The sequence below is a fragment of the Panthera pardus genome, unplaced genomic scaffold (genome assembly GCF_024362965.1).
Source record: "Panthera pardus isolate Hobbes unplaced genomic scaffold, ASM2436296v1 HiC_scaffold_27, whole genome shotgun sequence".
NCBI classification, from domain to species: Eukaryota; Metazoa; Chordata; class Mammalia; order Carnivora; family Felidae; genus Panthera; species Panthera pardus.
Genome location: NW_026526843.1, coordinates 104,214,149 through 104,237,439, shown reverse-complemented (window position 1 = coordinate 104,237,439; position 23,291 = coordinate 104,214,149). Strand labels below are relative to the sequence as shown.

The window sequence follows — 23,291 nt, the reverse complement described above, 5'->3', positions numbered from 1 at the left end:
CACTTCCGTCCCATTGTGGTGAGAGTTGACCAGCCCAGGAGGGTTCCCTGTCAAAGCCTTGCCCACAGGACAGGATTGAGAAGATAGAAAAAAGAGGGTACCTTGAAATCCAAGTTGCTTATATAGCATCTGAAACTCAGGCCAAGCAAGTGCATCCAGTGTCCGCCCAATAATAAATATTAGTAAATCTTAGAGTCTTTATTTTAGATTTTTGAAAATAAAAATACATAGAAGTGTTAGTCATTCTTCCCATAGCTGATAGAAGACACACATTTGGGGGTGCCATCAGCACACAGACCCATGTGTGCATAAATTAGTCCCAAAAGATTTCAGATCACCGGTAGCCATCTTGTGAGCTCAAAACATCCTCTCCGATCAGAAGAGCTCAGTGTTGAGCCCTGTGCACTGTGTGATGCCCCACCGCTGGGAGGGTCTCCGTGTGCCCTGAACTCTGTGAAGCAGCAGATAACGTGTGATGCGCCTGATGCTGTCTCAGTGCTCAGACTGTCAGGCGTGTGGGCCTTGGGGAATTGAAACCAGGGCATCCGTTCTCTTACCTGCTGCTCATCAAAACTGCAAAAGGGTTGTGGCTTGTTATGGTGAACACGTGCTCAGCCTCTACCCGAGTGTATTCAGGTTGGGTCCAGTCAGATGAGTAGTGAGTGTCGTGCAGCTATTGCCAAGCAACCAGTCATAGCCTGGGCAGGTTTTTAGAGGGCTCTTGCCTCACACTGTCCCCTGGTGCCTTTGTCCATCTCTTGAAGTGTCCCTGGCAGTGCTTGCCGGCCTCACTGCCAGTTCCCTGGAAGTCTACCCCCTCAACCGGACCTACATCCTTGCAGACGTGCATTTTAGCTGCGTGAGGGCAGACTGGCTGTGTTTACATTTACGAAATCATGTAAATGCTATCAGTGTAAGTAAATCAATATTTTTATTGCCTTAGACTTCGAATATTATGGCTTAAAGAGTGAAAGAGAATGTAAGAATGGGTTTATCTCCTCCAAGTATTACCTCACATCTCTAATAGGTGGACCAAGGTATTATTCAGGATTTGAAAGGTAAGAAGAGGAAGGATTTCTTGAGAAAAAGAAATCTTTCATGAAAGCAACTTTTAAAGTTGGTAGAACCCAAAAGTATGCTTAAGACAAAATATTCGGAAGAACTTAGGGGGAATTATGAGCTGGTGTTGTATCTACAGCAAGACTTCTGACGGTGATGAGTTTTCTGACTTGGCAAAGTACTGTTCCAAGCCCGTCGCCTGCGGTTCCCTCCATCGCCCTGCCCAGGTGTTTTCCTTTCCTCACCTCTTTCCCCCAGCCCTCCTGCCTCTTTGTGAGCACCTGCTCTTGTTGGACCACCTCCATACCTGGAGTTTTTGTTTAGGTCTCTTAGATGTATCAGAAAGCATCCTGAGCTGAAAGAGGATCCAGAGACTCTCAGAGACGAGGGCCAGGAAGGCGACTGATCCAGAGCCTGGCCTCGTCCCCGCCTCCCATCTGCACATCAGCTCGTTCCCTTCCCTCTCCCGAGTTAGAGGGTCTTTCTCTGCTCCGGGCACACTGGACAGAGTTTGCTCACTGTGGTTCCCAAACCTGAACTGAAATAGGACCTATTCCTCATTTTCTGTCTCAATTCTGAGTCCCTGGGAAAGGCGCTCTGACCCAGCCGGCAGCTTTACCTTGTACAGAATAATTACTAGGGGCTTACTGTGGCCACAGAAGGAGACCAACATCCCAGGGGTGGTTTTCCACAGACCTGGCTGCCACAGCTTTACAGATTACTGTGCCTGTCTCACCAAGGTCTGCATAAAGCCTGTGCCCACCTTTCTCTGACAAGACGAGAGAGCTTTTTAAATAACTTTTCCTGAGAAGGCAAGGAGTCTATTAAAGGAAGCAGGCTCACAGGGTGAGCCCTGCTTTCATCCACATCTAGCTTGCCTTTTGACAGCCAGCATAGTTGACGGGACGTGCGGTTCCTCATCCTTTTTCCTTCCATCACCCACTTCTGGCTGGGATATCAGAGAAGTGACCCTAGACAAAGAAACTTAGACTTGGCCTGAGGAAGATGTGGGTAAGGGGTACTTAGGGGGCTGGTGAAGGCTGTGATCATATTAAGAAACTTCTTCCAGATTTTATGTCTGCATCTGACCCTTCCAGGCTGACGCTGCTGGCCTCAGGCTGTGTCCACTGTACAACAGCTCCTCAGTGTTGTATCTTGCCTTTGCCATGGCACGACTGGAGGGTCCTCCGTTTTCTCAGGCTTCTAGTACAGAGCGTACAGTCACCTGTTCCCTCTCCAGCTTCTTCCATTTACCTGAGAAATAGTCAATCACCAAATACAAACGTGTGCTTTCCCCTCTGGTTATTCTGAATTGGCTTCTCCATGATCTCTCCACGGTTGGGAATCCTCCCTGGGAACCACCTTCTTTCTTTGGTGACATCTGCACTGTGTTGGCTACTGTCACTGACCCAAAGCAAACCCACATATTCAGTTTTCCTCCTCAGACCTGCCCACCCACTGTCCCCTCCCAACTAGATTACCCTTCCTTCTTCTTGGGGATGCCTCCAGTTGCCGGCCCATTTTTGGATCAGGGGTGTCATGTATTTGGTGTCTGAACTTCCTGGCCCTGTATTCCCTTGAGTAGCTTACTGTTGATCATCATTCAGGTTTTCTTTTTTCCCCATGAAATCCCCATCCACCCAAGAGAGTATTTCACTCTTTTAAAAACTAGTCACTTAATTGAATGACAGGAAAAATTCTCACCCCAAGAAGGAATTCTGCTCTTTATTGGGCACATGTGAAGATTGAGCCTCAGACAGTGGTTCCAAACCAGGGGTAATTTTGCCCTCCCAGGGAACATTAGGCAAAATCTGGAGACATACTTGATTGTCACACCTGGGGGGGCATGTTACTGGCATCTAGTGGGCAGAGGTCAGGGATGCTGGTGAACACAGGACAGCCTCGCAACAAGGAATTACTGGCCCGCTGTGTCAGTACGTTAAGAAACCCTAACTGGGGGCTAGTGAAGCCGATGTGGGAGGGTAAGGTGGTGAGGGGGAGGGCCTGGAGGCACTGTGCTAAATACTGACGAAACTCTAGATGGTATTTTGTCAGCTCAAGGGTCACTAGGAGAAGCAAATGTGATGATGATTTTCTGGCCCTGAGGAAAGCGGCCCCAGTCTTAGGGTCACTAATTTTCTAGAAAGGCAGCTGTGTCATTTGCTATGGAACAGTGGTTTTCATGCTTCTGCTCTGGGGATTCCTTACTTTACATTCTTAAAGTACTGAGGGCCCTAAATTCATTTTAAAGTAACAATAATAAACTCATTACATATTAACACAGAAACCCATTTTATGAAAATAACTGCATTTTCAAAAAAAAAAAGATTATGAGGAGAGCATGTTAAATGTTTGCACATCGTTTTATTTATTTTCTTTATTAATGTTTGTTTATTTTTGAGAGAGCACGAGCGGGGGAGGGGCAGAGAGCGAGGGAGACACACAATCCCAAGTAGGCTCCAGGCTCCGAACTGTCAGCACAAAGCCCCGCGCAGGGCTCAAATTCATGGACCAGACTTGAAGATCATGACCTGAGCCGAAGTTGGACGCCCAGCTGAGTGAGCCACTGAGGTGCCCCTGCACTTCATTTTAATGGCTGCCTTAATAGAAGGCAGCTGATTTTGCATATCTGCTTCTGCATTTAGTCTGTGTCGACATCACACGTCACGTAGCCTCTGGAAACCCTACTGAAGACTCAGGGAGAGTTAGAGTGAAAAAGACAAATTATATAAATTACATCTTTATAAAAGTTTCAAAAAGTTTTGATTTTGGGGGCCCCTGAAAGAGGCTCAAGTTCCCACTCAGGGCACCCTGACTCACGGTTTTAAAGAACAGCTGCTCTATAACTCAGGGGTCAGTGAACCTGAATGGGAAGAAAGTTACGCATCTTTATTTTGCCCCACCTCTGACTGGAAGTTAGCGCCCCCTTCACTTATGGACAGAGGCCTCAAACTACAGTGGTACTAGTTAGTATCTCTGATTTTGTCACCAATAGAAGTCAGAGGTATTTTCTGGTCACATTACAGTTCTTGCAGATATCTCAGATATTACTTTTCATCAGTGCTTGGAAATTGCGGTCGCTACAGTGCCAGACCTGGTCATTTAGCGCCCTCAAAGGAAAGCACATGTAGTACTATACCACAAATATGTCCTTTGAGTATTTTCATAAATGTATTTCACTCTAATTGCTTTCCTTTGTAATCCTGTGTATTTTATTTTACCTATTTAAAAACATTCTGAAAAAAATAATTAAAATTAAAACCTTCTGAGAAGGGGCCCATGGGCTTCAGTAGAGTGCCAAAGAGGTCGTCCGTACAAAAATCTTTCAGAGGCCCTGCTCTAGAAAGTTACAGAGCCAGAACAGTGTCACTAGGCCATTTGGGGGGATCATTCTGGCCCCAAAGCAAGCCAAAATGGGGAAGCGTTCCAAGAAAGCAAGTTCCTGTGCCATGTCGTTGGCCTGTATCCTGCCCACAGCCACACCTTCGGGTCATCACAGTACACAGTGCTCAAAGTGCACACCGTCCGTTTTCCAGAGAGTTCAGCACCTTGTAATGTGTATTTGAGAAAGGTTGCCATAATTCACATGATAAACTCTGGTCTTCTCAGCAAACTCAGCTGCCCCAAGAGTTCTAGATAGCCAAGGCTTTCTTCATTACAAGTTAATAAAGCTTCCTCAGTATTCCTAGGCGGGCACAGAAACAAGCTAAAATGATTGCTTCTGAGAAGGGACACAGAGTGGACGGGACACTTTTTGTTGATTGGTTAACTCTTTAATTTTAGCGGTTATATGTGCACATAATTTGATGTATCTAAAGTTCAATATAGCTGGTTAGAAAAAGCTGTCCCCTTTCCCATCCTGCTCCCATCCTGCCGACCTCAAAAGCACCCACTTGTAACTCGTTCCACGACTATTTCTAGTATTACGTCCTTATCTCTGAACAGCAGGCACAGAGTGCATTATCTGCTCATTTTCTACAGTGGACACTGAGGGCCTGGCACCCTGCTCCCACCCCTGCCACCACACGCGCACCGTTTCCGCCCTCCCCCCCCCCCCCCGCCCCCCTGCTCAGGAGGCAGTTAGGTCATGCCTCTGGCTGGCCGGCGGTCAATATTTATATATACCATCCCTTCCCCTGGTTATCTAAACCTGCTCTTCCTCCAGTTCGAACATACCTGGTATTCTGGGCTCAGGGCCCTCATGGCCTGGCTTACAGTTGTTATGCTGGGGGGCTCCCCTTGTCTCCCCCCAGAGTCCTCGTGTCCTGGATTCTCCGGCTTTGTTTATTGTTCCTCTCCTGGGGAGAGGTAGAGTACCTCTCTTCCAAGTGGCTTCCTGGAAAAGGTTCTGTGGCAGATGAAGTGTCGGAGACCTTGCTCCTCTTAAAATGTCCTTAATCTACCCTCAGACCTAAGCACTAGTTACAGCATTCTAGACTGAAACTCCCATCTTTCATATTTTGGAAACATTGTTCTGTCTTTTTTGAAAGTTTATCTGACTCATAACCCTTTCTATTTGTGATCTTCTTCAGTGGCTTGTTCCTTTTCCCAAACTTAAAGGCTCTCTTTTGCACCTGCCACGTACACATTCACATAGAGCCATCTTTTCCAGTCGAGCCCTCCAGTTCCGAGAAGTATTTCTTGAACACTAAGCACGAACTGAGGAATTTTTTTTTTTGAGAAATAGTTTTTGAACACTAAATACCAGATGCTATCATAAGCATGTTCTGTGTTTTAATTATTTTATTCTTACAACAACCTTATAAAGTAAGTGCTGTTGTTATCCGTATGTTACAGATGAGATGGAGGTACAGAGAGGTTAAGAAACCTGGTCAGGGTAACACAGCAAATTGACGGCTGCTAGGATTCTAATCCAAATAGTAGCTCTAAAGCACATTGTAAAACTAACTACCTTGGGCACAATGCCAGTGGTTTGTAAATTGTGTATAGAACTGAGTCTCCATCTTTGTTACAGATGTCCCCAAATTCTTTAATGGACCATTTGTCTTAATTTCACCAACTTCTATTATAGCTCTTTTTTTCCATATAAATGTCATTAGATTATGTAGGAATTTTTTTTTTTTTTACTGTTTACATCAAATAAAATGTCATTATCAAAGAACTGGTTGGTATTAAGATAATTGCCTCAAACTTGATTTTCATTACATGGAAAGAATGTAAATCGGCCACGCACCGTAAGATAGTATTCGAGAATGAAAGTGATAAAGCATCAGTATTCCTCTTTGCCCCTTCGGTAATAATGGGAGAGTTTTGAAATCGTGGAAGTTTACATAAGCGTTTTAGAGGAATTTTATTTTCTTTACAGGGCAATCATCTTCATTTTTATAAAACTGACATCACTGTAAAACTGTTTTTACCTCAGGTTAAAATTTGCCTGACCTATTCTCTTGCCGACTTGAGTCATACCAGGTCACTGAAACCCAAAATAAGTATGTTCTAAGTATTGGGTAACCATTATAACCTATTTAGAGCCAAGATCCACGTAAGCCACGTTGACTTCTTTCCTCCATCACCGAGATAGCGGACATGTTCATCAATAATGTCCTGATGTGCTCATTAGATCTCCACAGAAGGAGGGGTGCCAGCAAGAGGTGCAGAAGTAAATTCAGTGGAATCTCAACGGTCAAGAGTTAGGACTATTGTTCTATATGTCAGCCCCTGCACTGGTAACATTATTTTTTCCACTAATGTATTTTGTGATTTGATTTGGCCCGCGGTTTGCCTGAATGCAGGCAATTACACTTGTATTAAGGGTTCTGCTGTCTAGTTTTTCTCCATGCTGAGGGATGTCAGAAGGCGAGTATTCTGCGTCTAAAGGAAACATGAAAAATAAAAATGGAAACACCTGAAGAATGCCTTTACTTACATTAATCAAGGGGCAGCTGCTGCTCTCGGTGATGACGGCCTGCTCTGTGCTTAGCTGAGCAGGGCCCCGTGGGCCTCAGAGCAGGAATTAAGTCAGGCTGTGAGGGATGCTGCCTGTGTTCAGAGGGAAAGACCGTGTCACGAGTACAACGTACCGGCTCGGGTTAAATCAGAAGGGAGATTTTGTCCCTTCAGTTTGGGGTGGTGGAAATTACCTATATATCGCTAGTATCTGTGCAGTATGGAAGAGATTTGGACCCTGTATTTTCCCCTATCTTCCCCTTGTAGGATGGTGATTTTGCTTTAAGGACTTGGGTTTCTCTGTGTATCCACTAATAAATGGCCAGAGAAAGAGTCACCAATTAAAATCATTTTATGGTAAGTGTCTGTGTCTTTTCAACCAGATGCTTCTCTTTGTAGAACTAAGTCAGGAAAATGATTCAGGTGAAGTCTATGCATTTTGATGTTAACGGATTCCACTCTTACGGAGAGACAACCAGTTAACAACATGAAATGAGGGTGGCGATGGTTTTCGAAATGAAATAATGTTTGATGTAACTTCGAGCTTTCTCTGAACTTTGGCCAGACTGTAGGAAAGGTAGGAGGCGGGGAGCAGCTCTGTCAAGCACAGAATTACACACGGGGGAAAAAATTAATCTAAATACTGAGGGAGAAGCCTGTGTTCTCTTGCATGATATTTAGCAGCAAGAGCAAGGAGAGGGATGTTTCTTTCTTTGTGTAATGTGCTGTAGTTACAATAAACACAAGATTTCCAAATCTCAGAGGACTCTCTTGACAGTTGCTTGATAACAGCTTTTTTCATTCCATAGTTTTGACAGTTCGTGTGTGTTGCCATATCTAGTGTAAACTAAAACATCACTGTCATTCTGTTTTTCTTTTGTATGTGGCTTCTCTTTTTTTTCATCTTTAGGATAATGAAAAAGATGGGCTTTTCACTCGTAGACTAGAGGAAGGCAAGTTGTGTGTGGAGATTAGCATGTGTTTATGAGTTTTGAAAGATTCAAGTTGACAGCCGAACACTGCTTTAAATAATTTTCTTCTCCATATTGCTTCAGGAAAAGTATAAGTGGGATGTGTAAGTTTTCTCTTAATCTTTTGATAAATAGCAAATCTGAGGCATCTGTGTGGGTACCTATATTATTTATCTGTGGTTATTGAAAAGCACCGAATACAATGAACGTCCCTAGCGCTCCAGGCTGTGCAGCCTTTGAGAAATGGGAAGCGTCCCGTTCCTCGTCATTAACACCGTGGTGCCCTGTTTCCCCCTGGTGCTTTTCGGTCCCCAAGGATGCTTCCCATCATCTGCTGGATCGCCGTCCCACCCGCTTCTGCCAAGTTCATAGCTAAGTGACGTCATCGGACTGTTTCAGAAACAACAGGGTACCACCGCCGTCATTTATTCATCTGGTCTTTGTTTTTCTAGAGTCACTCTAGAAACTGAATTGCACCGGCAGGCACTGTTTTTGAGGCTGCAGGGGAGATGACAGGCCGGGAGCACAGGGCAGGGTCACGGCAGTCTTGACTCCTCAGGTGGAAACTCTCAACTTTTGCACATGCCAGAAGGGGTCCCGTGGAATTTATCCTGGGAGACCTTCCCTCCTCCAGTCCCCATCACCTTTGATTTACAGAAATCTCAGTGAGGTTATTTTGCCCTCAAACCAAATTTGCTGTCGCGTAGCACAGCTCCCAATGCCGTCATCTGGCATGTTACAGACAAATTCCAATTACTTTTCTACTTCGAGCTATTGTTAAACACTACAAGCTAGCTGACAGTAAAATTATAAATACAGGTGTTGTCACACTACACTATAATCAGAATTTTAATTTGAATTTTCATTTGGAAAGCCTTTTTTTTTTTTACATGAAAATGGGAATAGAATTAGTTTTATTGACAGTAAAAAGACATTTTGAAAGCTTCCTAAATCATTACCTGTATTTAGCAGGAGGAAAAATTGTATATGTCCATGTAAAAAGAAGAGTTTTATTATCACATATTTACTCATTATATTTGGTGGTAAATAAAACGGGGAAGACGTGTTTGACAAATGATTGATGGAACTCGCTGGGGTTTTGCTTCATCAGAACAATAGACAGACATAAATATATATTTTGCTTTTGTTTTGCTCTGCTATTACCGATGCAGACCTGTAGACGAAATCTTCTTCTAGCAAATTAAGTACAGCCTGTTGGGAGTCTGCATGCAATGCTCAACTTTTTTATTTGGCAATTTTCTCTTCTTATCCAGATTCATCATCCATGGTGCTTCCCCCCCCCCCCCCCCCTTGCGCGGTGGTTGGAGTGGGTTCCCTTCTCAAGTCCCTTTTTTTCCCTCGAGGCATTTAGTGTCGTGTCTGCCAGATTTCAGTGATGAGCAGCGAATTGCTTTTAAAGTGGGCATTATGCCAGTTCAGCAGCACAATGGAAAACCAATCTTCCCCCATTCTACTTTTGATGCTGTTATTGTAGCATTTTCCATAACTGCTGCCACAAAAAAAAGGGGGGGGGGAGAGATGTGCTCAATTGCTACCAGTTAGTCAAGTTAAATCCAGAGTAGCATTAAAATTACTCTGAAAACTGTTTGTCAGAGGTCATGTGCCGTCTCTGGCTGCTGCACGTAGGAGACATGTTCTGTTCTGGTGGCTTTTTTCCCTTTATTATTACCGTCACTGACCAGCTCTCTAAATAGCCCTTCACTACCTGTTTACTTATTGTCTTCACCTCCCTGTTGAAAAAATGTGTCAAACAGAAATGTTGAAAAGTTTCTTTAAAGTGCTGGAAATAGCAGGAGAGTGAGTTGTTCAGGGTGCTAGAGTTTGTACAGTGTGAAAGCACAAGAAAGTGGGGGAGCGCGAGAACATAATTCTCTGGTTTCTATAGCAAGATTACTGTTTTCTTCTTTTTAGCTTCACGTTTCAACCGCTGGGTTCACTGTTCTACTTTTTTTAATAGCACAAATGGAATTTATCCTCTCTCCATCTCAAGTCCCCCCTCCCCTGGCTTTGCTCGTGAATGAAAGCGACTCCTACTATGGCTGCAGGCCAGATGGCAGCTGTATATGTTGGATTGGATGCTTTTGGAGTGCGCCATATTTTTAAAATCAGGGCCAATAGATGGACTATTTTGAGAGTGGCAGTAACACTGCAAGCCTGCCCCATTTCCTAAGAATTTATTTGCACTTTTAAAATGACATAAATATCCTATAATCTGTGCTTAAAATAATCGAGTTGTGATCTCTTAGGTGTATTGCGCTAATAATAAAAGCAAGTCGGATTTCTGGGATGCCTTTCTTCTAAAGACTGTGGGTTTATTTAACCGTGTGCTATCTCTACGGGATTTTTTCTCTTTCCGTTAATCCTATCCATAATTTCACTGGACTCTCAGCCTTATGAAGGCAGGCATTTTTGTCCATCTTGTTCACTCCTGTAGCCCCAGGGCTTAGAACATTATCTGGCACGTAGTAGGCACTTGGTAAATATTTTGTGGAATGAGTTAATAAATGATTTGTGCTTCTCTTGTGGTTTCATGGAGTTGTACCCTGTTTACTTATTTATATATTTTTTAATCCAGCTGGAATGCCAAACTATGGTCCTAAAGCACAGCCATCATAGTAATTTATCTGTTGATCCTTTAATTCACCCCACCCTATCGCAAGTTGTACCTGACACCCGGTGGGTACTCAGTAGACGTTTGTTGGATGAACAAGTGGAAGAAGTCTGCACAAAGGTTATTTGCCAATAAGGGATGTAGCCATTTGGTGGTAGATAAGGGGGTAGTTTAGTGTGTCCCACCATGAGTATTCATAAAGAGTCTACGAATTCTCAGTCTTAGGTTGGTCCAGAGGTCTTTCCCAAAGATTACGTTGGTTTTCTGGGCTTACGTTCACGCATATTTCGGATCTATGTTCTCCTTCAGTTTCTAGTTTGAGAGCATTTGAATTTCTCCTAAAGCAGGAGAGGAAAGACTCCAGTAAGGCTGCAGTCAGTATTCATAACCAGCCCACTCACCAGTGCCGTCTCCATGAATCCATTGCACGCTCTCCAGAGTGAGTGGTCCTGTCTTAACATGGGAAGGAGGCCGCCACCCATGGTGGGAGGTATGCATGATAGCAGGTAGACCTCCCTCGCCACCGTTCGCCTGTCACGTGGAATCGTGGTAAGGCATTCTATTATTCTGCTCTGTCCTTCACTACCTGCTTCCCCCAGAACGCTCCGCTTCCATCTGCAAAGTGAGGGAAATGCAGGCCCAGAGGCTGCTTACCAAGGTCAGAGGCTTCAGAGAATTCAGTGACTTAATCAAGAACTGCACCGCGTAAGAGACATACTGCTTTCCCTTTTAATCATTGAGTTGTAAATGTGACATAGCTTTAAATGGATAGCAACAATTTGCAAATCAGTAAGACCCATTTTGTAATTAACTTTGGACTAAGCATTAAAAAGTATACATTGAGGATTATCATAGTAAAAATGCAGAGCAGTGTGGGGATTCTTTCTTGTCGGCTAAAAGTGTGCATATTAAACATACAGAAATGGAGGTAGTGGGTTTCTCTGGCTACTAACAGATTCTCTCAAAAGAATGCCTTGTTAGAAACCTTTTTTTTTAAAGAGATTTTATTTCGTAAGTAATCTCTCCACCAAATGTGGAGTTCGAATTCACAACTGCTAGATCAAGAGTCACACACTCTTCCAACTGAGCCAGCCAGATGCCCCAGAAGCCTTTTTTGTTTTAAGTAGCAGATAAAAGAATATTCTTAAGTTATACCATAAGGATTATGAGTTTATTTGAGAGGAATCTGGAATGTACAATAAGATGTTCTCTGATGTGCTCATTCCATCTCTTCTCCAATACTATTTGACCTTCATCCAAGAAAAGCCAAAGAACATACTGAAAGAAGGATTCTGATTTTAATTAGAGCAAATTTAAACATCTATAAAGTAGAACATTTTGCCTTACATGTCCTAGCATCAACATTTTACACAGGGGGAAAAACGAGGATGTTCACTGTAGCATCCTGCATCAGCATTTGTTAAAGTTCCAAGGATATTGAGTTGCCCGGGCCAACTGTGGAAAATCTTATATAAGAGTACTGTGAGGAGAACTTGTGCCTTTATTATTTTTTTAAATGTTTATTTATTTTTGAGAGAGACAGAGACAGAGCACGAGTGGGGGAGGGGCAGAGAGAGAGGGAGACACAGAATCCGAAAAAGGCTCCAGGCTCTGAGCTGTCTGCACACAGCCCGACGCAGGGCTCGAACTCACCAACCGTGAGAACATGGCCTGAGCCGAAGTCGGACGCTCAACCAACTCAGCCACTCAAGCACACCCCCCTTTTCTTTTTTTTTTTTTAATGTTTGAATGTGTGCCTTTAAAATTTTTTTTTTAACGTTTATTTATTTTTGAGACAGAGAGAGACAGAGCATGAACGGGGGAGGAGCAGAGAGAGAGGGAGACACAGAATCGGAAGCAGGCTCCAGGCTCTGGGCCATCAGCCCAGAGCCCGACGCGGGGCTCGAACTCACGGACCGTGAGATCGTGACCTGAGCTGAAGTCAGACGCCTAACTGACTGAGCCACCCAGGTGCCCCAAATTTGTGCCTTTAAAAACAAAAAATAACTCATGCAGGCTGGGGAGTAGTAGAATAAGAGTTTCTCTTCGTGTCCCTCCACCAAGAGCATTTAGAGGAAAGAACATGAAGTAGATATGTGACCTTGCAAAAAGCCTCCTGGTCTGTTTTCCTCGTGGGTATAGTGTCTCTTCTGTTTAACTTACAGGGTTATTGTTAGGATGAAACAATAGGATGTGTACCTTTGTAACCCTCTCTATAATAGGAATTGGCTAATGTTTTCCTATCAGGGGTCAGATCACGAATATTTTCAGCTTTGAGCCCAAGATGGGCTCCACTGCCACTGCGCACCTTCCCCATTGTAGCTAGAGATGATGCAGTAACAAATGGGCATGGCTGTGTTCCAGTAAAACTTTATTGACTCAAACAAGGGGCATCGGGGGTTTGGCCTAAGGTCCTAGTTTGCTAACCTTTGACCTATAATAATGAAAGGTATAAAACATATAAAATACCAAATGTTTGCTTATTGTTCTGAGTAAATAGCCCACCATCTCGGAATCAGCCTGTGAGGTCACTGTTTGCCTGTCATCATAAGGAGAAAGGCTAAAGGGACAATCTGTTTCAAGAGAAAGTCACCTTCAGTAGGTTTTGGTCCAGGCTTCCGAAAGTTTTACAGATTCTGCAGAGAGAATTTCATTCCGTTCAGCTTATATTTATCGATGGCTTCATTTAGGCCACCTAGTCTCACAAGCCTCCAGCCTTTTCTTTAAGAAAGTGTTCCTTCCTTAGGACAGTTGGTTTCTACAGAGCCTTGATGTTACTTGTGGTAGCAAAAAGATTCCGGTATTAAAATAGCTAAGTAGGGGGTGCCTGGGGGGCTCAGTCAGTTAAGCATCTGACTCTTGGTTTCAGCTCAGGTCATAATCTCAGGGTTTGTGAAATTGAGCCCCATGTCGGGCTCTGCTCTGACTGCACGGAGCCTGCTTGGGATTCATTCATTCATATTCTCTATCTCTCTCTCTCTCTCTCTCTCTCTCTCTCTCTCTCTCTCTCTCAAAATAAGTAAACGTTAAAATATATATATGTATATGTATATAGATATACATGTATATATATATACGTGTGTGTGTGTGTGTATATATATATATATATATATATATATATATATACACACACACATATATAAAGTAGCTAAGTAGGGTGGAGAGCTGTCACCTCTTACCTCCCCTGGACAGTCCTGGAGTCTTTGGAAGAGTTGACAAAGAGGGACAGTGGCTACCTTGGTGATTAACCAGGTAAGGTTTCAAGGTATATGGTCAGTTCTTCTGAAACTGCTGGAGAATCCTACTTAAAGAGTGTCACTGGTACATTCTGGAATTAGGAATGCCCCACAGTCTTCGAGTTTCCAAGAGACAAAATCACATTAGCTTAATGGAAGAACTCATCCCAGAAGGAGTACAGGGTATCAGTTCATAGAAGTTAAGAAGGTAAAGGTTATTAATCCTGATACCCTTAAAACACTGGTTTATTTCAGACTTCATAGTTGGTTTGTAGGTGGCTGGACTTCTTTAATATTTATACTGTATCTGATGAGTCAGAAATACAAAACCACATCCATTTTACATAAACATTAAATCCGGAGCAGCTGAAAAATGTATCTGGTACAGAATTAGCCTTCGTGTATTTTCCTTGGGTGTAATGAGTTTGATGGTAAGCAGTCATTTAAGTCTGCCTTTGACTCTCTCTGCTTTCTCTCAGATTTCTTAAGGTCTTAGTTTTCTCCCATCTCTTAGACCTTCCACACTGAATCTGTGAGCTTTTTGTAATATATATCCCAATCAGTTGACAATTAACCAATTTATTCATGTTTTCCTGTATTCCTGCCATTTATCCAGGGCAGTGGCCCTCTGCTAGGCAGTTTCTAAGATGGCACCCAGTGCTCCCTGCCTGTTGGCACTCACTCTTGTGCAATATTCCTCTTCCCTTGAGTGTGGGCTGGATTGAGTGACAAAAGGGGTAGGATGTTACTTCCGAGATTAGGTTACAAAGGATTGCGACTTGTGTTTTGAGTGCATTCGCTTGCTTTCTTGCTCACTCACTCTGCTGGAAACCAGCTGCCATGTTATGAACTGTCCTGGAGGCAGTCTGCATGGTGAAGAATCGAGGCCTCAGTCCAACAACCTGAGAGGAATGTATAGTCACATATTATATAAATATGTTGCCAGAATACTTGTTTGGTTTGGATTAATCAAAAATGCTCACGTTTTTCCCTCCTCAAAGGATGTAACTAACCGTCTTGGGTAGGACATCTGTAGATGCCTACAAGTTGAGAGGGAATGGACACTACCCATGAACAAAGATGGAACCCAGGAAATGCCAAGAACTCTTGGAGTAGTCGTAGGTAGCTGCATCCATCCCCATGGTGCAGAAGGGAAAGAGTGTTAGAGGCAGCTTGCTTTAATGTCAGGATCTAGGAGGGCATGGCCTGTTTTCTGTCCTCTGTCCAGAAAGTGGCAGTGGCCTAGACGCTCATCATAGCATGGCTGTTACTTTCATGTCCCACTGTGGCCCATCCATCTTTCCACCTGTTTACGTGGATCAGAACTGTCCCTGCTACAATAGCTTGGGCTGTGAGAACAGGAGGCTGGTGAGAACATCAAGATTAGAAATGATATGTGAGGGGTGCCCAGTTGGCTCAGTCAGTTGAGCATCCAACTCTTGATTTTGGCTCAGGTCATGATCCCAGGATCGTGGGATCAAGCCCCACATCGGGCTCTCTGTCTGCCCCTGTCTCTACCTCATGCGCGCGCTCTCTCTCTCTCTCTCAAAAAAAAAAAAAAAAGAAAGAAAAAAAGAAAGAAAGAAATTGTATGTGAACCATAAAGACGCAGTGTACCCTTCTTAGATATTTTTGGTGACATGCGCCTTTGTAAGACTGAGGTCTTCAAGAAGAGTGGGGGTGGGTGGTGGAGAATGTTATTTCAGTGCTATAAGGCTGTTGAGTCCGTTGCAATTGGATATACCTGGGAATCTGTAGTTCTCGTCCTCAGTGGAGGAGGTGTAAACTCAGCAGGATCTGGGAATCTTTAAAAAACCAACAAACACATTTTTCACCTCCCTTTTCTCCACAAGAACCTATGAGAAATGGGGTCAGGTGATGGCACTGGATGGATATGTTGAAAAAACAAACTTCCCAAGTGATTCTACTTCCTACCCTCCTTGAGCAACACTGACCTGGGGCGACTCATGTTTGTTCTGGTCTGTCACAGAGCATTAATTAGACATGAAGCGGCTTAGAATATTCCCATTTGCTCATGATTTCATGTGTATTGGAAAATAGCGCTCACATCAAATTCCACTGTTCTTGGGGTGCCTGGGTGGCTCAGTCAGTTGAGCGACCGACTTCGGCTCAGGTCACGATCTCACGGTTTGTGAGTTCGAGCCCCACGTCGGGCTCTGTGCTGACAGCTCAGAGTCTGGAGCCTGCTTCTGATTCTGTGTCTCCCTCTCTCTGTCTGCCCCTCCCCCACTCATGCTCTCTCTCTGTCTCCGAAATAAACATTAAAAAAAAAAAATTAAAATAACTCCACCGTTCTTGCCATCTCTCCCATTGGCTTTGATGAAACTGCAAGCTTGTAACTTGTCGCGATGGTGACCGGATGGATGATGCATGCAAATGTTAAATCACTGTATCGTACACCCGAAACAAATACTACGCTGTATGTTAACTACCTGGAATTTAAATAAAAACTTGAAAAATTAAAATTTTTTTGAAAATTAAAAATAAGTTACAGGCCTGTAGTAGTAGCCCTGCCCGGGGACTTGGGGTCAACTAACATGTTGTCTGCTGGGTCAGTTAACCCTGGTCTTTGATAGAGCGTGTCTTTGATCAAACTTCCTTTCATGTTGGAAACCTGCTTGTTGTTTGAGGTCAACATTTTGTTGCTACTTTTTCCGCCCAAATATAGAGCCATTTGGAGAATAGAATTTTTTTTGCCGGTTGTTCAGTGTATCCAGGACAGAGTTCTGATAGTTAAAGTGTACAATACGCTTGTATACCACAATGATGGCTCTTTTTAAACATTAGGGTAATTTTGAAAAATTGCAATAAAGTCATTGTAATTCATAGAGCATGCTGTAATGCAGAGATACGTGTAAAATACAATCTGTGTACCTGATTGCAGGTAACAGAGTTAAATGTGCCAGCAATTTCAAACACAGTTTGATATTTCCTATAATAAAATATAATGCAAAAAAATTAAATATCCAATATCAATGGATTCTAAATGGTTCTGATATTTCTTTTTGTCCTTTCCCATGAAGAGTAATTTATTTCCCTTTTTAAAGTGTGGGCAGAGTGATTACTAGCGCACTGTAATGTAATTGTGTTGCATTGATAAAATAAAAATTGTCCTTTATCTGTGTCCTGATAATGTTCAATTTACAGGCTGGCTTCTCTGCCACCTCTTCAGTGCTTTGAGTATTCCAGCTCTCCTCCCTTCCTGCTCTGAGAGCGCACAGAACTGTTTGAAATCCACTGGTACAATTGTCAAATCAATTATTCATTCTCTGCAATTATGCTCGCACAAAGAACATTTTGCTGGTCTGAATGATGATTAAATTAACAGCTATTCCAGCTGCCTGATAACATCTAATAGAATATTCATAAGCCCAAAATGGAATGAATTATCTCCATTAACTTCATCATGCTCACTTAATTACATGCTTGTTATTGTATTTACACCTTGTTAGATACCGCTGAAGCTGATCCAGTGGCTGGCCGGGAATTGGAAGCGTCTGTCATGGGGCAGTTGGAGCGCGTTTTGTAGGAAATGCTATTTATTTTAAATGCTCCACCTGCTGGGAGCCGAGGTTAGTCAGCAGCACTGAGATGAATTGGGAAACGGGGTGTAAAAAGAAATAATGTGCTTCTGACAGGCTCCGTGGCTTTTAAGTTGCTCTCATTCAGCCACTTCACAAAAAATTATTTTATTCCATCTCTCAGTGATGATGACATGATTGCTTTTGGGTAATCATTTACCATTCTGATTTTATTTTTTGAAGTAAATTGTCTGAAGTAATAGGTTCTTGGAATTACAGCATGCCTTGCTTTTTTCTTAGAACTTTATTTAAGCTTGTCTTCCAGCATTTAACCCGAGTCCCCTCTTTCGTTTGATCTTCTAACTTTATTTATACAACAGTGCTTAATGACCCTGCACAATGTGTTTTTTTTTTCCTTCTCTGCACCCCCCCAAAAAAATTCTGTCCAGTGTGGTTGACAGTACTTTTTATAACCTCAGCAAGGGGGCTGCATGGGCAATTTTCTTCCGACATGACAAATACAAACACCCCAAACCCAGCCCTGATAGAATCACTTCATCCAGTTGAAAGGAAATTTTTGATCTCTTTCAAGGTGACTCTTTCTCCACTGAAATATGGTAAGGGGTACGACTCTCCCCTTCTATTTTTCGCTGTAGAAGTGGCATTCTTTACATTGGCTTGCCCTGGCTCCTCCCTTCTCCCATCACCCTCTGCTCTTTCCCACACTTGCACTGACCAGCCCTTCCTGGTGGGGGGCCCTGCAGCACCTCCGTCCTTTTGGAGTGTGAAGGGTCACTGTTCACCACCACCAGGCTGTAGCAAGTCTGTGTTTATTGAACATGAACCAGACCAGTGGTGGAGAGAATTATAATCACACTTCTAAATACTTGTCAGATCAGCCTAGTAGAGTACTTGAGCTAAACCATGGATATTTTGTTCTGTTTAAAGGCTGTATTTTGGTATCAACAAAAAAGAAGAGAAAAGGAAAACTGGAGATAATTACTTAGAAGTAGGAATGGAGCTGGATAGGGGACTAACAGACCCTTCAGCCCTGAGAAATGTGTTCGCGTCTAACATGTGATTTAACGGGCGAGAATGGACCTCTAGGCATTGGTTAGTCGGTAAATGCCTCATACACTGAGTGTGCCTGGCATTGTGCCCTGTAAAGTTGTTTCTAAAGAACTGAATGGAAGATGGTATTTTTTATTTCTCGTTTTGAGAAGTGTTTTTATACTTGTTATTTGGTTTGGGGCCCTGAATGTGTCTGTGTTTGAAACATGGCTATCTCCTGAGATCTTTCAGATACCGTGCGTTGCCCAGACTCAGATATCGATTGATATTCAAGAGAGAGCTGGCCAGGCCAGAGGCTCTAACAGTTCTCTATAGGTTGGGTGGTTTTAAATCATGAAGTGGCTTTCTTTCAGACTTCCTAAAGCTTCCGGGGCGGCCTTCCACCACCACCCCCCACCCCCCCCCCCACCCCCCGCCAAGGCCAGAAGGCAAAACTCACGATGCACTGAGGGAGGGAGGGAGGCTATGGATTAGAACCGGTTGGGAAAGCTGAGAACTGTATAGTGGGAAGCCATGCAATTAAAAAACTGACTGAAATTATTACCTGATTTCATAATTGACAGAATATTTAATTCAGATATAGTAAATTGACACACCTCTACACAGAGACAATTATGACTGACTGTATAACACCTGACAGAATCAATTATAACTGACTGTTGTTTGATACCTTTGCACGGAAATAAATGAAACAGACATTCAGAACAGAGACGGCTGCTGCCTGTGTGCCTAAGCCTGCTTTAATTAAAATAAAATAACCAGGAGGCGATGTTAAAATGTCTTTGCCTTGTGGTTTCTGGTTGAGTGTGTTTCCTTAAGTGCAGAAGGGGTTTTACAAAGAGTACAGCCGAAAAGAGATGTTTGGTTTACTGACAGGGAAACAAAATATCCGAAGTAGACATGGTTTCCTTAGATGGGAGAATACTCCCATTTTTTCAGACAGTTCTAACATGTGATTGGATCAGTTAACTTGCAAATAAAATATCTAAAGACAGGTTCGACTGGCAGGTGATGATCTAGGTCATCCCAGATAGAAAATACTGTAACTTGCCTGGTTTTGAGGTTTTAGATTCTAATCAGTAGAAACCAACTTTTAAATTGGCAATTCATGTCAGTGTCTGATAAAATATTGTGTGAATAGTATCTGGGCTAACTTGTTTTTCATTGTTTTCTTAGGAGTGGGGGACAGGAGGTTTTTGGTAATCAGCATATAACCCTAAGGAATCAGCATGTAGAAAGGACCTACAATAAGCGTTATTCCCAGGAAAAAGGGATTCGCTTTGCGGGTGCATTCGGATGAGTGATTTCCGGTGACAGCGCAGCCCTCTGGAGTATATTTTGCTGATGCCCTTGTGTCTAGGGAGAGCATTTCCTTCTTTAGTCAACGAAGGTTGGATTTTTTTATGCTGGTTGTTGAGACAGCAACAGCCACGGCCCCTGGCATCTCTGTGGACTGGGATGAGATGATCTTCTCTGCCTCTTGCCTGATGGCCTCTTGGAATCTTTTAATAGTTGTCGTCACCGCATGCCTGATGTGCAGTGACTCTACCCGTGGCCTCTTTGCCGACTCCCAAAACCAGAGCACGGAGAAGGAATCCAATTTTGCTGGCCACATTAACTTGTTTCCACCATTTAACACCGGTATTTTCCCTTGAGTTCTACAGTGGTGGGGGTAGCAGTACAGGAAACAGGATAGTGGTTTCAGGTGAAGCCTAATGCGGGGGGCCTAGGTGCCTGAAGGGGGCTGAGAAAAACCACAAAGAAGGGGCGAGCCCTTTTCCCCTCCGCACCCCCGTCTGATGCGCCTGTGCCAGCTCGTGCAGTTCTGTTTCCTAGAAGACCTTCCATGTGTTATTGATTAAATTCTCTTTGGGGAAGCAAGCGGGAGCTTTTATCTGCATGTCTAACTGGCGTGCAATGGTGCCTTGGCCGTATTGACCGGCTATGGGATATGCTGGCGGTCACACTTGTCTTTCACGAAGAAGAGCACCGAGTGATGCTGGTTGTCATTCTAACTCTGCTGTGTGGCAGAGTAAATAGTCCCCTTTCTAACCAACCTGGTGGGAAAAGTCAATATCCCATCAGCAGAGGAGGTAAACACATCAGGAGCGATGCCCTCTCCCTTCCTCCCCTGCTCCTTATTCCGGCAGCTCTTTAAATGTGCTCCCCAGTCAGCACCTGCGGTCGTGTCATTCACATGCGCCGGGTGCCGGCCTGCTGCTCTGGCCTGCAGGGAGGCGGCCGGCGCTCCGGGCCATTGTTGTGTATTCCCAGACTCCCATAATTAGAACTTTCAAAGTGTCTTTCTGTAGTCGGTAGTCGGTCGGTAGTTGGCTACTAATGCCTCCCCTCTCTCTCCTCTCGCCTCTCTTTTTCCACCCCCTTTGGGCATTTAAATCCTCTCCACCAAACTTTTTGCTGTTGTTTCTTAAAAGGCATTTGACGTAATTTAGAAAAGGTTGTGGAGGACAAATGTGAATGTGGAGCTAAGGAACAAAAATCTTGAGCCCCAGCTTTAATCTTGCGGGTGTTCGGTAGATTGCAGTGTTGCTCTGTTGTTTCGGTGGGGTTTTTCTCCTGGTGGTTGACGAGTACTCCCTTCCTCGATGCCTGATGCCATGCTCGCCTGTGCCTGTGCCTGTTCCGGGGGCACTGGGGAGGGGTGACGGTAGGGAGAGGGGGCACAATAGGGTGCCTGACCTTCGAGTAGGGGCTCAGGGTTCTGGCCCCCCGGGCTCGCATGTCCCTGTCACACATTTCCGGCTCTGTGACCTCAGGTGAGTGGCTGGACCTCCCAGTCTCTTCAGCCAGCAAACGGGGGTTAAAAAAAACAACGTGGACTTCGCCAAACACGTCACAGGGTTCCTGAGCAGCTGTGAACCAAAACTGTGTCACCTTAAGCATCCTGGGCAGGGCTGCCTCCCCTAGGGATCAATCACCCTTATCCTCAAAAGATCACACCTCAGTGTCTTGGCCCTGCTGCTCCTTGAACCAAGTGTGCAAGTAGCAGGCTGTGGGGCAGGAAAGGAACGACCTTCTGTGCGGCTGGCAGTGCCCGTCTCCGAGTGGGCAGGCCAGGCATGAATGGGTAGAAGAAGCAGGAAGCGGAGGAACGGCTGCCGCATGCCCGGAGTCCACAGGTACACGGTGTGGATGGAGAAGAAAAAGCAACCTCGCCACCGGACAGGTGCCCTCCAGACAGCCTACCCCTCACCTCTTCCAACACAGGAGTCTTGAGTAGCAGAGGGACACAGACCGGAGGGCCTCAAAGAAGCCGACTAGGCCCAGCTGCTCCTGGGAGTTGACTCTGGGAGGCCCTGGCTTCTTTTGAGACAGTGTTTCCTGCCGCATCCATACTTTGCATTCAGTTGCACGCATATGCTCGACAGCGCTGCGAGAGTGGTGGCTGCAGGTGGAGTTCACCTTGGCTGCTGCACGTGCATGCGCACCTGCAGTTCGCATCCGTGGAGCGTGGCCCTGTCCCCCGCCCCCGGAGTCAGCTAGGTGCTGGGAAGCGGCGCGCAGGGTAGAAGAACCAAGGCTTCCAGAGAGGAACCTAGGGAACTCACCCGCACCCCTGGCGTGGGACTGGCCCCTGGTGTAGACCAGCAACGGGGCACCAGGAGGACATCTGAGACATGGAAGTGCAGACAGGATCTGCGCCCTCTTCTCTGGTGCTTGAGGGATACTGAATGGTCTCTAAAGACGCTACCTCTGAGACTTGTAATCCTTTTATTTTTATTTCTTTTTAGATAAATGGAAGAAGCAGTTTTTTACCCCCAAAGTTCGTCAGGACTACCAAAAACTCAAGAACACGGCAGAGCAGTTCTTGTCCCGAAGTGGCTACTCCGAAGTGAACCTCAGCAAGCTCTTCGCAGATTGTGCCGTGAGGCCCTGAGGGAGCCTGCGATGCAGGCAGCAGGGTGGGCGACCCCACCGCCTCCACCCCTCCACCGGGGTCCTGACGGTTCCCTCTGGCATCGCTTTTCCTTTAGGACTGAGTGCGTGCGTGCGTGCGTGCGTGTGTGGCTTGGGAGGGGAATTACTGAGGTGGGGGCGAGTGCAACAGTATTTCATCTATCAAATATCAGAGCATCATAAGAGCCTTCCTATTACAACGTATCATGTACTGCGGAAACACAGCCTAGAGCCAGCTGCGCATCTGGGACTCGATTTCTAGGGGAGAGGTCCGTGAGAGACAAGAAATTAATTGAGAGTGGCTGGAACGCAAGGGACCCCACGCTTTGCCCCAGGGCCTTCAGCAGAGGTGCCCCCAGAAAGAGTTATGAAGCCTGGTAGGAGTGCTAACATTTTGCCTTTTCACATGCCAGTTAAACCCAGTCTGAACCCCACTATTGCCCCAGTCACTGGCTCCAAGAGTGGCTGTCCTTTTTAGTCTGGTTTTTTATATAGGTAGCCGAGGGGTGGGGTAGAGAAGCCTTGCGTCTCCTAAATAGATGAAACAGAGCCTACTTGTTTATTGAATTGCTCCCGCATTGCACGCGCACACGTATACTGGGCAGGTGTCTTATACTCGCATTCCTTTTTGTCCCCTTAAGTAGAAAATCCAGGTAAAGGTTTCTGCAGACAGAAAGCACACTGAAAATAATTTGATATCCTATAACATTTCCTTTCAACTGTGTAGAGTTTGGGGCAAGGGTCATTGTGTTGTATTCAGAAGAAATTGGGAGGAGGTTTGGTTAATTGGCCCTGGTGCGGTTGTGTGCGTGCGTGTGTTTTCATTTCTTCGGAATGGTGCCCTCTTTGCCAGAAACCACATCTATTTCAGTATACCAGCCTTTCCATTCTTACATTATATGTAAGGTTATACTAACAAGATATATTTCCCCTGTACACTATGCTATATTTTTTT

General features: G+C 44.6%; 1 protein-coding gene across 2 annotated transcripts in view; it reads left to right on the top strand.

Moving 5' to 3' along the window:
* Positions 1-23,291, top strand: part of POLA1 (DNA polymerase alpha 1, catalytic subunit) — a 300,188-nt gene extending 276,897 nt beyond the window's left edge. For both annotated transcript variants that reach the window (XM_019419738.2, XM_019419737.2), the window contains exon 37: positions 22,171-23,291. In XM_019419738.2, coding sequence (XP_019275283.2) covers positions 22,171-22,316 — 146 coding nt within the window. In that variant the 3' untranslated portion in view covers positions 22,317-23,291. The remainder of the gene's footprint in view (positions 1-22,170) is intronic.